The sequence below is a fragment of the Giraffa tippelskirchi genome, chromosome 1 (genome assembly GCF_054371585.1).
Source record: "Giraffa tippelskirchi isolate mGirTip1 chromosome 1, T2T-mGirTip1v1.2.pri, whole genome shotgun sequence".
Taxonomy (NCBI): Eukaryota; Metazoa; Chordata; class Mammalia; order Artiodactyla; family Giraffidae; genus Giraffa; species Giraffa tippelskirchi.
In genome coordinates, this window is record NC_137275.1 from 187,496,075 (window position 1) to 187,509,376 (window position 13,302).

Below are 13,302 nucleotides of genomic sequence, written 5' to 3' on the forward strand. Positions count from 1 at the left end.
TGGTGAGGTATATAATTACTTCATTATATATCACAAGGTAATAATAATGAAATAAAGTGCACAATAGAGATAACGCACTTGAATCATCCTGAAACCATCCCTCCCTCACCAACCCATGCTGATTGGTGGAAAAAACTGTCTTCCATAAAACTGGTCCCTGGTGTCAAAAAGGTTGGGGACTGCTGACCTACATCCCATCAGAATCTTCCTCCATGGATTTTATCTCCCAAGTCCCTTCCACTCACACTCCTCCCTTCAGCTCCATCCTTACCCCTCTTCCCAGGCACCATCACCTCTTGCCTGAAACAGCCCTCCTCACCTCCCTCCCTCTGCCTCTCCTCTTGCCTTCATTGACCTATTCTCCATGCAGAAGCCAGAGTCACTTCTGAAAAACACCCGATCATGTTCCTCCCTAGAACACGTCCATGGTTTCCCTTTGCTCCACTACTTCCCTCCTCACCCTCGTCACATGTCTCTCTCCTCCCTGTTCTCCTACCTCCAGGCACATGGCCTTCTTTCAGTTTCCATGGCGACCTAACTCTCCTGACCAAGTTACACAGTAAGTCTCATTTCACACTGAAGTCTATTACATACAGAGGCCCCTTTGCTTTTGGCTGGTCCCACTCATCTTTCCAATCCTATACCCAGTGGCACTTCTCTCCAATGGGGGTCAGTGCCCACTTACACAGTCTCTCTCTACATCTCCTTAGCATTCTTGACAATTATAATTAAGCTAATTTATAATTTTACAATTTAATGGCTGTCTCTCTGATGATATATAAGAGCCAAAGAGCAGAGCTGTATTGGTCTGGTTTACTGGAGGATCGATAACTAAGTCGGCACCTCTCAGATGTTAAGTACGCGCCACAACTCCTTTTAGAATGGATGAATACAACACCAGGCTTACAGAATGAAAGCACGGACCAACACGTGAGCCCAAGCCCATAAAGGGAAGCAGGATAAGGTATTTGGATTAAGGACTAGAATTTGGGGGAGGGGTCTGAAAATGCAGTCCTTAATCCAAATACCTTATCCTGCTTCCCTTTATGGTTCTAACAATTCATCCCTTTGAGATAAGACCTAATACTCCAGGAATCTTCAGCTGTTTGTTTGCCAGTCCTTAGCAACAGCACAGCCCTTAAGTCATAGGTCTTAATTCTTATGGACTTGGGGGATGGGAGGGTCACGGAGGTCAGCCAGCAAACAGACAAGCCGAGGGCAGTCCTGACCTTAGATCTATCTACCAGGGCTGAGCCGATGCATAAATGGCATATATGGTTCCTGTAAAGTGCTCAAACAGGGCCTGACACTCAGTGAGTGCTGAGAAATCTCAGACATCATCACAGTGATGATCATCATTAGAGTGGAAGTCCCAGCAGAAAGCAACCTTTCTTCAGAGGACCTAGAAGAGGTCAGAGCAGGTAGGAAGAGGGCTAGCCCTCCAACACTGACATTTATCTTCCTGAGTGCCTCTGGGCTGGAGGAAACCCCAGTCCAGGCGCTGGACATTGGCTATGGATTGCACATCACCTGTGACTAACATATCTTTGTTGTTGTTGTTGTTGTTGTTGTTTAGTCACTCTTGTGACTCCATGGACTGTAGCCCGCCAGGCTCCTTTGTCCATGGGGTTTCCCAGGCAAGAAAACCAGAGTGGGTTGCTGTCTCCTTCTCCAAGTGATCTTCCCAACCCAGGGATTGAACCCGCATCTTCTGCATTGGCAGGCGGATGCTTTATCACTGAGCCACCAGGGAAGCTGGATCTATGTAAAAACAGATAAGCAGGCAGAGCCATGGAGAAGTCCTAGAAAGGCCTGAACCTCAATGGGAGGCAAGCCAGCCAGCTCCAACATCCACAGGAAGGCCAGCAGCCCTTGGGGAGGGTGTACCTTCAACCCATCGGGATGTCTACAAGTAACTTCTAGCCATCCCCTCTGCTCATTTGAGATCTAATGAACGCCTGTATTTCATCCTTTATGTGCTTTACTGAACTCTGCCGGTAATGTTGGCACCTCCTCAGAAATGAAATGAATTGTGTGTAATTCACCAGATCCATTCATTCATCCAGTATTTATTTGGCTTTTATTATGTGACAGGATGGGCTTCCCAGGTGGCTCAGTGGTAAAGTTCCACCTGCAAAGCAGGAGACTCAGGAGATGCAGGTTTGATCCCTGGGTTGGGAAGATCCCCTGGGGAAGAGAATGGCAACCCACTCCAGTATTCTTGCCTGGAGAATCCCATTGACAGAGGAGCCTGGCAGGTTACAGCTATGAGGTCGCAAAGAGTCAGACAGGACTGAACTGACTTAGCAGGCATGCATGAGACACGAGGAGTGCTGGGAAATTCACAGGCAAACTTTCAGAGCACTTACCATGTCCCCTGCCCTGTGCAAGCCCTTTATGGACATTCGGTCCTCACAGCATCCCTAGGAGGCAGTGGTACCATGTCATCCCCATTTCACAGATTAGTGGAGTCTCAGATGGAGTAAGCATCTCTTCACTACCATACTAGACCAACATCAAACCATCCACCTAAGCCCACTTCTTCAAGGGTGCTTTTGTCCCAAAGCAGGAATCGCTGAGTCAGAATAGAGGAACAAATTGGTGCCTCACAGTCAGGATAGAGAACTCCTCCTGATGGGAGGTTGGGGTCCTGAACCTTGGGCCCCATGTTCTGAGGCCTTTATAGTAAGTCCCCTACATAGGAAGTAAATCCCCTTCAAGTTGCAGATTTTCAAGGATGCGAATGTGCCCATGCATGCCAGCTACTGTACTGCACTACTGTACTTTTCAAGGTACTGTACTACAAGAGTAAAAATGTTTTCTTTATTTTTTATGTTTGTTTTTTATGTATTATTTGTGTGAAAAGTATCATAAACCATTTACACTACAGTACTAATAAATAGCCAATTGTGCTAGCCTGGGTACCCTGGCTAACTTTGTTGGACTTATAAACAAATTGAACTTACAAACCCACTCTGGGAATAGAACTGGTTCGTATGTAGGGGACTTACTGTATTGTCCATTGGAGTCAGACTGGGTCCTGAGGCTTAGGATACTACAGCTTTAATCACTAAAATGTTAGTCACTCAGTTGTGTCCGACTCTTTGTGACCTCATGGATTATAGCCTGCCAGGCTCCTCTGTCCATGGAATTCTCCAGGCAAGAATACTGGAGTGGGTTGCCATTCCTTTCTCCATGAATCACTAAAGCATGTAATTTTGTGCCTTGTGAAAATCATCTCCGGTTGCCTCCAAGCATCTATAGCTTTGGCAAGGAGTGGTGTGCCAGCCCCTCACACACACCCCCTCTCCCCACCTGCCTGGTCTCCTGTGTCTCCGGCCTCCTGGACTGATTATGGCCTGGAGGACACTGTGTCCAGAACAAACAACAGCAGGGAGTATGATGGCGACCACAGGACTGACCTCTAGGCCACAGGCTGAGCCCTCTAATGGCTTGCATTCTGATTTAGGGAGTCTGGAGCCTTCCCTCTCTTTGGGAAGTCCAGATCCTCTCCCCTTCCCCTCCGCATGGTTTCTGAGTCCCAGCACCAAGGCTGGTAGAGCTGCAGGCCTGTATAGAGGTGCATCCTGGGGCACCAGAAGCCATGGGCAGGGACCCCTCCTGGGAGCTAGGTTAGCACTGATGTTCAGAATGTCCTGATTGTTTAGGTGGTAAAGAATCCACCTGCAATGCGGGAGACCTGGGTTCGATCCCTGGGTTGGGAAGATCCCCTGGAGAAGGGAAAGGCTACCCACTCCAGTATTTTGGCCTGGAGAATTCCATGGGCAGTCCATGGGGTCACAAAGAGTTGGACACAACTGAGCAACTTTCACTTCACTCAGAATGCCAGTGGGTGGTACTGACGGATAATTGGGTTTATTATTATTTTTTATTTTGCTATGGACAGTGCCCTGCCTTATTGATTGCACTGGGGTCAGCTAGCTCCCTCTACTGCCCCTCTCCTAGACACTTCCCCTCAAAAAAACAGACTTTATTTTGTTACCCTAAAGTTTGGAAAAATTAGGATTGGGGAGCCTGAAGAATTCTGAGTCCAAACTTTTTCCCACTACCAGGGAGCAGTGGGGCTCCCAAGTTTGAGTCTCAAAATGAAGACTTGAGTCTTATATGAGACTCACTTATATTGAGTCTCAATATGAAGGCTCCTGTCTCTAGGGCTCTCTTTGGGAGGATTCCTGTCTTTTGTCCCCCACTGTCAGTACACCCCAGGTTGCTTGGCCAGGTGTTCCTGTCCTAGGTTCTAGAGCCAACAGGAGTCTGAGAGGCTCTGGCTGAAGAACGTGGCTGCACACTGACTCTGGGGCAAGCAAAACATAGGCCTTCAGTGGGAGCTGGGGCCTCTTCTTGAGATACTTCCTAAAGTTCCAAGCTGTGGCCATGCTGCCAAGGCTGAGCAGGCCGGGAACAACCTCTGTAACAGGGAGCAGGGTTTCATTGCCCCTGCAAGAATCCAGGCACCTCAAGATGTATTGGGGGCCTTTTCTTATTTCCTAGAGGAGACTGGGGGTTGCAAGAGAGGCTGGCCATGAAGTTCAAACTCAGCCCAGTACATAGCTCTCCATTCCCAGGGCTCCCCTCCTGGGTACCCCATTCCAGAAGTGGCCTGGCTCAAAGTTCCAGTATCCATGGAACCCCAAGAGGTCTTGGGGTCAGCCAGGAGCCTCTGGCCACACCCTCTCCACCTCATTACCCCTCAAGGATGTCAGGAGAGGTCCATCCTTCTCCAAATTTCTTAAAACAATCCCAGGCATTTCTTTTTTTCCTATTCCTTTGGTTCTTGGTGGCAGTAGTATGCGGTTTGAAAGAAGGGAGTGATGTGCAGGAAGCTGAATTTTTCCGAGCATGAATAGAGAAAACAAAACACTTACCTCCAGCCAGTGGGGCATGGCGAGGCCACCCTGTGTTTTGATAAGGTTGCGGTTCACCAGTCCCTCACCTGTTTTTGGAGGTGGCAGGTAGGAAGCCAGGTAACAAGACCCAGATGTTAACAGGCAAGCAAGCACGGGCACTCTCCAACTGATATTCCACATGTGGGCGTGGTCCTACCACCCAGACAGGGCCAGGCCCACAGTTCAGAGGGGAATCGGAGGTCAGTAAGGCTGCCAGGGGACCCCGTGTGGACTAGCTCACCTGGTAAACCCACCTGCCACCCCCAGAGCCTCCCCGCCTTGGCATGTCTCCCCAGCAATGAAAGAAACACAGCTTGGCTGTGACTGGATGGATGAAACCTCCCAGTTTCATGTCTGTGAGTTTTATTTATTAGTCATTCAATAAAAAGTCAATTTCTTAAGGAGCTGAGGGTTGGAAGGGAAGCTAGGAATCACCTCTCTCACCTCCTTATTTTCCAAGGAGGAAACTGAAACCTGAAAGAGACTAGTTAAGGAATCAGCCAGTGAATGATAGTAATGAACTGACTTGTGCGTGCATGCTTAGTTGCTCAGTTGTGTCCGACTCTTTGTGACCCCATGGACTGTAGCCCGCCAGACTGCTGTCTATGGGATTCTCCAGGCAAGAATACTGGAGTGGGTTGCCATTTCTTCCTCCAGGGAATCTTCTTACCCAGGGATCGAATCTATATCTCCTGCATTGGCAGGCAGATTCTTTACCACTGCAGATCTTTTACCACCGGGGCAGGAAGCCCTCCCAGGGGATAGAAATGGCCAGATTCAGGATTCAGGCATAAAGCTTTCCCACACCCCACGCTTGAGCACAGGGCTCACCTTCTAGAACCTGAAGAGCCCCTGAAAGGATGAGGGTGTTTTGTGCTAGGAGTGTGGTGCCCCCACTGGCATGACTGGGCACACAGCCTGGCTCAGCTCCACCACCATAAAGCCCTTGTGGAAAACCTCATTTTCTTTGGCCTAGGCCTTTCATTTGGGTTGAAAACCCCATTCCACCCAAGTCCAATCTGTCTGAAGTGAATGGTACCCCAGTGCACGGGGACTCTTGGCACGTCAGCTTTTAGAGCTCTATTATGGCTTTCTTGGAATGGTGCTCAGCAATTAAAGATGGCAAGCCTTTCCCACAGTTGTGGGGCTGTGGCCCACACCCCTGCTCACTTACAAGCAAATGCTTGGCTCAGCGGAGAGCTGTCAAGTTCACATTTTTGGCCCCATGGGGCAGTAAGCTGTGGTGGCTGACCAGTTCAGTAGTGCCTTTGACATGATGATGCCAAGGTCAAGAAGCAGTGTCAGAGCCTGGCTGGAGAGCCATCTTGTACCCCGACGTGTCTGCATTTGCTCATTTTTAAAAATAAGCCCTCAAGAAGCTCTTCCAATGTGCCAGCCTGGTGACCAAATTCATGGTTTAGCACAAAGCATTAGATAGGATTTACTGGGCCTTTTTGGAGGATGGGCTAGACCTCCTAGCAAAATCTTGTTGGTTATCCCTGTGGGAAAAGTCACCCACGTGAGGGTACATGATGTAAGTTTTTAGAGACCCCGTCTCAGGAAGGGAGGGGTGTGTCTCAGACATAATGCTGTTAAGGTTTCCTTTTCTTTCCCTCTGGAAACCAAAGTACAGTCTTCGGTCCCCAAAGACTGTCTACATCGTGCTTACACCTGTGTGCTTTACGGACCATCTGTGGTTCCTCTGGGTCTTTGCAAAGGGCCGTTGCCAAGGGGACCACAGGTGCTGCAGTCCTTGAATCCTTCGCAGGAAGCACTGAGTTGCAATCACACTGTATGTCCGGCCACAGAGTACAGCGGGGCACACAGAGGATCCCCAACATCTGAGGACAGTGGAGTTTATCCATGTATCTTTTCATTTGGCACCTCCACCAAAGTCAGGTGACAGCCACTGAAGGTGACAGCAGTAGAGCCCAACACCTTTGAGCTCATCATCAGAGTACCTGTTGGCAAGCTTCAGCCTGAGAGCATCTGGTCTACTCTTTCTGTGGATTCAATGACCAAAACATAACGCAGTCCCCTCTGGGCATCCAGGCTCCTCACCTTTTTCTGGAAGCCCATGGCAGGGATGTTACATCTCACAGCAGCATCTTCCTCATGATTGCAGCCCTGAGACTCAGCATTGAACTTGCAGTCTATGATGGACTTCTCATTCCCCGTGCACTCGATTTCATTGAGGTGGATGGGTCCTATCCCTGGGAATGGAAAATGAACATGCACTATGAAAGCTTCCACAAGAAAGTTTCTGCAATGGGAAAGGAAGTCCCAGACAGTAAGAACATGCCTCTCCCATCCTCAGAATGCTCCCAACTGCCTCCCACAATAGCTCAATGACCCAGGCCTCTTCTACCTGGAGAGAATGTTGTCTTGGGAGTCACTTCTCCCACAAGAACAAAGGTTGTTACTAATTTATGTGATCTTGACCAACTCACTCAGCCTCTCTGAATATTGGTTTTCTCACTGAAATAGAGCGGCTGGTCTAGAGGGCATCTAAGTTCCCTTCTCAACTTGTACACTCTGTGTATTGATGAATCCTAAAGGGGCAACTTTCACAGGGTAGTCAGACTCCCTGCAGGAAAGAGATGGCATTCTCAGATTGGATGATCTGAGTTACAGAAAGGAATTTTAAAAATAATGATATGAACAAAGCATGCAAAAATCACAAAATCGCAATGGATAGTCCATTGTGTGGGCTAATACCACCCCCAGGCCTGCAGGAAAGAAAAGTATCAGTCACTCAGTCATGTCTAACTCTTTGCGACCCCATGGACTGTAGCCCACCAGGTTCCTCTGTCCATGGAGTTCTCCAGGCAAGAATACTGGAGTGAGTAACTGCTCCCTTCTCCAGGGATCTTCCCAAATCAGGGATCAAACCCGGGTCTCCCGCATTGCAGGCAGATTCTTTACCATCTGAGCCACCAGGGATGAGGGGAGGATGTTAATATCTGGTCCAGGAGAACAAAAGAGCCTCATGGGGAGGTCACCTGTTAAGAGCTGTTACCCTCAGTGAAGGGACACAGTGGCCCGCAGGGAGAATAAAGACCCAGCTCCTCCCACCTCCAGTCTCCCCCAGTGTTCCCTGCTGGCCACATCCAAACCTGCCTCCCAGGGCCCTGAACCACGTGGACAAGGAGGAGCGTGGAGCTGCAAGGGCAGACAGAAGACATCCCACAGGGACCCCTAATGAGCATGTGGGAAGCTTTCCGTACAGGCACCGGGATGGCAAGAGGGAACTCCCCACTGCTGGGGAGAGGGAATTCCCAGTTTGTCAGTATTCAACTCAACTCACCTCACAAAACCACCTCTCCTCTGTCTAGCCCATCAAGATGGATCCAAGTCTAGTTCTTTCTGAGAGCTATGGGCTGCTTCAACCCCCACCTTGGACCTTGCCCTACTCCATGATCTCCTCTCTCTCTTGATCTTCACCATCATCCTCTGGTTTGGGTCCGTCCGTCAGCACTCATCTGATCCCATAAAATCTCCCATCTTTATGACAACCCTCCCCTGACCCCACACCTCCTTCTGGCCTGTCACTTTTCTCCCCTTCAGGGTGAACTTGAAAGAGTCATCTGCTTTTGTTCTTTCTGCTTTCAGCAGGAGGACCTTTCCTAATCTGCTTCTCCACAGCATCTCCCTAACTCAGGAAGCAGCACCTCCATTCTCCTGGTTCTTGCCAGAACCCAGAGGCATCACCTCCTCCTCCTTTATCCATAGACAAGCAATCCATCATCATGTCTTATTCACTCCCCCCAAATCTCAGTGCTTTTCATTTCTGCCATCACCACACTCGTCTAACTCTGTCACCTCCCATTTGGACAAATGACATAGCTTCTAGTCTCCCTCCTGCTTGCTTATTCCAAAATATTCCCCACACACAACGCAAGAGATTTCTTAATGCATGTTTAATCATGTCACTCCCCTGTCTTAATCCCTGTAATAGTATCTCACTGCAACTGTTCAGGGTACAATTAGTTCCCAAATGGTCCAAACAGGGACCAGCCTCCACGAAGCGTCCCAGCTATGCTTGCTCCTCCCCAGCTTGACCACATGTCTCTCCTTTGGCTGTTCCCTTGGCCTGGACCCTCTTCCTCCTTCTCCTCAGCAGTGAACTCCTGCTCAACCTTCAGGGCTCAGGTCTTATGTCACTTCAATGGCACAACCTTTCTAAGCCTCATCTAAGCTGGGTTCCCTCAGGTCACCTCCACTGAGCACTCCGCTTCACACTGTATTCTGATGGCTCTCTGTTCAATGTCTGTCTGATTCCCCACTGGGCTGGAGGTCCCACAAGGGCAGGCATTACATCTATGTTCCTTGGGGATTACCAACCCAGAGACTAGCAAATATGAGGTGCTTCAAACAGTATCTGAATGGACACCCTTGACTTAAGTAAGTGCCTGTTGATTGTCAGCCTCTGTACCAGTGTTGGGGACTCACAGAGGAATACAGCAGTCCCTGTCATGACAAGCTTACAGTTCGTGCCTGGGGGATGTAGACACTTAGACAGACTTGTAACATGATGTGGTACATGATAAAGATGGAGGTGACTCTCTGCACTTTGGAGCCCCAAGGAGGGACCCTTGGCTCTGGGTTTCTGGAAACACCTGGGATCTAGACTCTGAGGACAAAAATTAACTTCTAGGAGCAACCCACTGTAATGGGTGGAGAGCCAAGTTTCCATTTCCTTGGAAATTCATAAATGAAGAAGCTTCAAATTCCTTGGAATTTTATAAAATTTATAAAAACACATCAATCAGGACTTTCTTGATGTTCCAGTGGTTGAGAGTCTGTGCTTTCACTGCATGAGGCATGGGTTCAATCTCTCATTGGGAAACTAAGATTTCACACAGCACATAGTGCAGCTCCCCCCCCCTAAAAAAAACCCCAACAAACACAACAGTCACTACGGCTAGAAGCACCCAAGAACTCAGAGCAGAAACGGTGTGCAAAATACAGATTCCAAACAGACTCTGAAGCAAGCAGGGCCATGGCTCATGCATTAAGATGGGCTCAGAAACAGGCGGCAACCTAGGACTTGAATGTGCAGTTAGAGCAGAGGCTTGTTAGATGATTATGAGGATGATGGTGATGGTGGTGGTGATGGTGATGAAAATGGTGGCGATCGTGGTGATGATGATGGTGCTGATAGTGATAGTGATGATGGTGGTGATGAGGATGGTGGTGATAATGATGGTAATGACACTGATGGTGGTGGTGATGATGGTGTTGGTTGTGGTGATGATGATGGTGGTGGTGATGGCGGTGGTGATGAGGATGGTGGTGGTAGTGGTGATGGTGATGATGGTGGTGGATGGTACTAATATTTACTGAGCACTCACTATGTTTTGGATTCTGTCCTAAACACATTGTTTGTATTAACTCATTTCATCACCCCAACAACTCAACAGAGTGGACCCCACTGGGGACCAAAGATAAAGTAATGGCCCAACAGAGGAACCAGGACTCGAACCAGGCAGTCTGACTCACAGCATGATTTTACTGAGTTTCTGAAGTTCTTTCAGGAGAGTCAGGGGAGGAAATCCTTTGCTGGAAAGAGTGGGAGATTGCTCTGGGAGAGAGCTGAGCAGTTAAAGTGCCTATGTTCTCCATCTGCCTCCTCCCTCCTGGAACACCTCCTCCTTTCTGCCCATCTAAGTAGAGGTCTGCCTTCAGGGAGCACTGTGAGTCCTGTCTCCTTTGTGGCTCAGCTTGAACAGCCTCACTCTCATCTGCAGCATTTCCTTTTTACATCTTTCTCTATCGCTTAAAAGGTACTCTGTCACTACCACAAGGCAGTGAGCTGCAGCTTCAGCCTTAGAGTAGATTCAGCCTGCGTCTCCTTGGGAAGTGACGGGACCTTTCTGAACTCCACTTTCCCCATCTGTAAAAGGCAATAACAATGTCTCTCTTGCAGGACTGGGCTTTTGAAGACTGAATGAGACCAACTGTGTCAAGTTACCAGGGACTCAATAAATGGTAAGAATTACTGGGTTGGTCAAAAAGTTCATTCGAGTTTTTCCTAATATTATCAGGGTAATTTCTTATATATCATCCCTTATTTGTTAGTGTAAAATACCTTTGGTGCTACTTCTTATTTCGTCTACTTGAGGTAACTTCCTGGAGAGCAGAAACCATTACTAGAAATGTCTGTGGAAGAAATGAATTCTCTGTTCCAGACTCCAGCCCAAACAGTACTCAACAAATGTGTATGGATTGCTAAACTCTGAGACTGAACAGGAGAGAAGAGATCAACATAAGAACTGTAACACTTTATACTTCAACTAATAACAGCTTGGGGCTTCCCAAGTGGCTCAGTGGTAAAGAATCCGCCTGCAATGCAGGAGACCCGGGTTCGATCCCTGGATCAGAAGGAAATGAAACCCACTCTAGTATTCTTGCCTGGGAAATCCCATGGACAGAGGAGCCTGGTGGGCTACAGTCCATGGGGTTGCAAAGAGTCGGACATGGCTTAGAGATTAAACAACAACTGCTTAGTCTCCTTCTGGCCTAACTGGTGTAAACTGATGTGGCTGTCTCTAGACATCTGGGGACGAGGCCTGGGAGGGCAATACCCACTTTCCTGAAGCCTGCACATTCATGGCACACCAGGGCAGAGTGCAGAGATGGAAGAGCCAGGATTTCTCACATTCTTCCCTTACCACCCAGTTTTGCTGTGAGTCAAGCAGGGTGTGAGGTGTTACTGAAGAATACCAGCCTGGATGTCCAGCCGAGCTCGCCCAGCAGTGTCTGTGAGCACCTAGCTCCTTTTGTTAATCTGGGTTTGATCCGCTGCATTGTGAACCCCAGCTTTCCCCTCATCCTGGGTTCTGGACTGTCCATCCACTCATGATGCCTCCCCCACCTCCACCTTGGCCTTGCTTTTCCCCAACCTGAACCCTGTGACCACAGGCCCGGGTCAGGAGACGGATGTGAGACTGAAGCCACGGCCAACCTCTCAGAACAATGTCATGGACTTTGGACCCACAATCAACTGCAGATTGCCGTTAGCTTTTTAAGATCACAGTAGAATAGACTAGGACAATGCAATTTGTATGCATGTTAGCACTGTTTCTGGAGACTTTTGTTTAGGCTTTACGTGCGTGGCACATGCTGTTGGTATTTCTGATCAGAGATTTCAGGCCAAAGGATCTGAAAGGGACTGATCTCGAGCTGCTCCCTCCAGGTGCTTCACTGAGCCCCTGGAATGTGGCCAGTCCAGACTGAGATGGGCTGCAAGTGCAAAATGCATCCTGCATTTCAGAGAGTCAGTACCCTACCTGAGAACTATCTCATCAAGAGCATTTATGTTGATCAAATGTTGAAATCATAATACTTTAGAAATACTATATATATTATTAAAGAAAATAGATTACTTAAAAAGAATTTCACCTGTTTCTTTTTATTTGTGCTTTACATGGCTACTAGAAAATAACATTACATATGTGGCTTCAAAGAGTTGGACATGACCAAGCGACTAACACTTTCTGTTTTATGTCCATTGGGTAGCATGGGCCTGGAGTGTTAGAATTTTCTTTTGGCTACATCGCTTGGCATGCAGGATCTTAGGTCCCCAGCTAGGGATCGAACCTGGGTCCCCTGCAGTGGAAGCACAAAGTCTTAACCGCTGGACCACTAGGGATGTCTGGGAGAGTTGGAAATTCTTGACCAAGTGGTTGTTCAGCTGATCCTGCTTGTGCAACTTGAACTCATTCATTCATTCTTGATAAAATGAATATCCCCAGAGCACTATAGGGCTTCCCAGGCTGCACTAGTGGTAAAGAACCTGCCTGCCAATGCGGGAGACAGAAGAGACGTGGGTTTGATTCCTGGGTGGGGAAGATCCCCTGGAGGAGGGCATGGCAACCTACTCTAGTATTTTCGCTTGGAGAATCCCATGGACAGAGGAGCCTGGCGGGCTACAGTCCATAGGGTCGCAAAGAGTTGGACACGACTGAAGCAACTTAGCACACACATACACCACATACACAGAGTGCTATAAGCTGGGCATGGGGGGAGGCGGGTGTGTAAACAGATAGCTGGAATCCAGATGCGTTCAGGGGATCTCAGAACACAAAGCGCAGTGCCTGACTCTGACCTAACATCCACACTGGTGAGAACAGGAGGCTGGAGCCAGACAGAATGTAAGACACCGTGAACCCAGTGAAGAATCTGAGGCCCAGAAGGTTGCTCAAGGTCACCAAGCATGTAGGTGGCAGGGCCAGGACCAGGACTCAGATTGCCTAACCCTCAGCCCTTGCCCTTTCACCACCATTGCTGTAGGTGTGGTCATTTGGGCCACAAGCCACAGCCTGAGCTGAGGACAGACCCTGTCTGCTCCTCTGTGACTTGACATCGAATGTGGACTTTTCCCTTCCTGCCT

At 48.6% G+C, this 13,302-nt stretch overlaps 1 protein-coding gene across 4 annotated transcripts in view; it reads right to left on the minus strand.

Moving 5' to 3' along the window:
- Positions 1 to 13,302, minus strand: part of LOXL2 (lysyl oxidase like 2) — a 112,417-nt gene that overhangs the window by 25,704 nt on the left and 73,411 nt on the right. For all 4 annotated transcript variants that reach the window (XM_081515148.1, XM_081515153.1, XM_081515158.1 and 1 more), the window contains one exon: positions 6,969 to 7,120. In XM_081515148.1, coding sequence (XP_081371274.1) covers positions 6,969 to 7,120 — 152 coding nt within the window. The remainder of the gene's footprint in view (positions 1 to 6,968; positions 7,121 to 13,302) is intronic.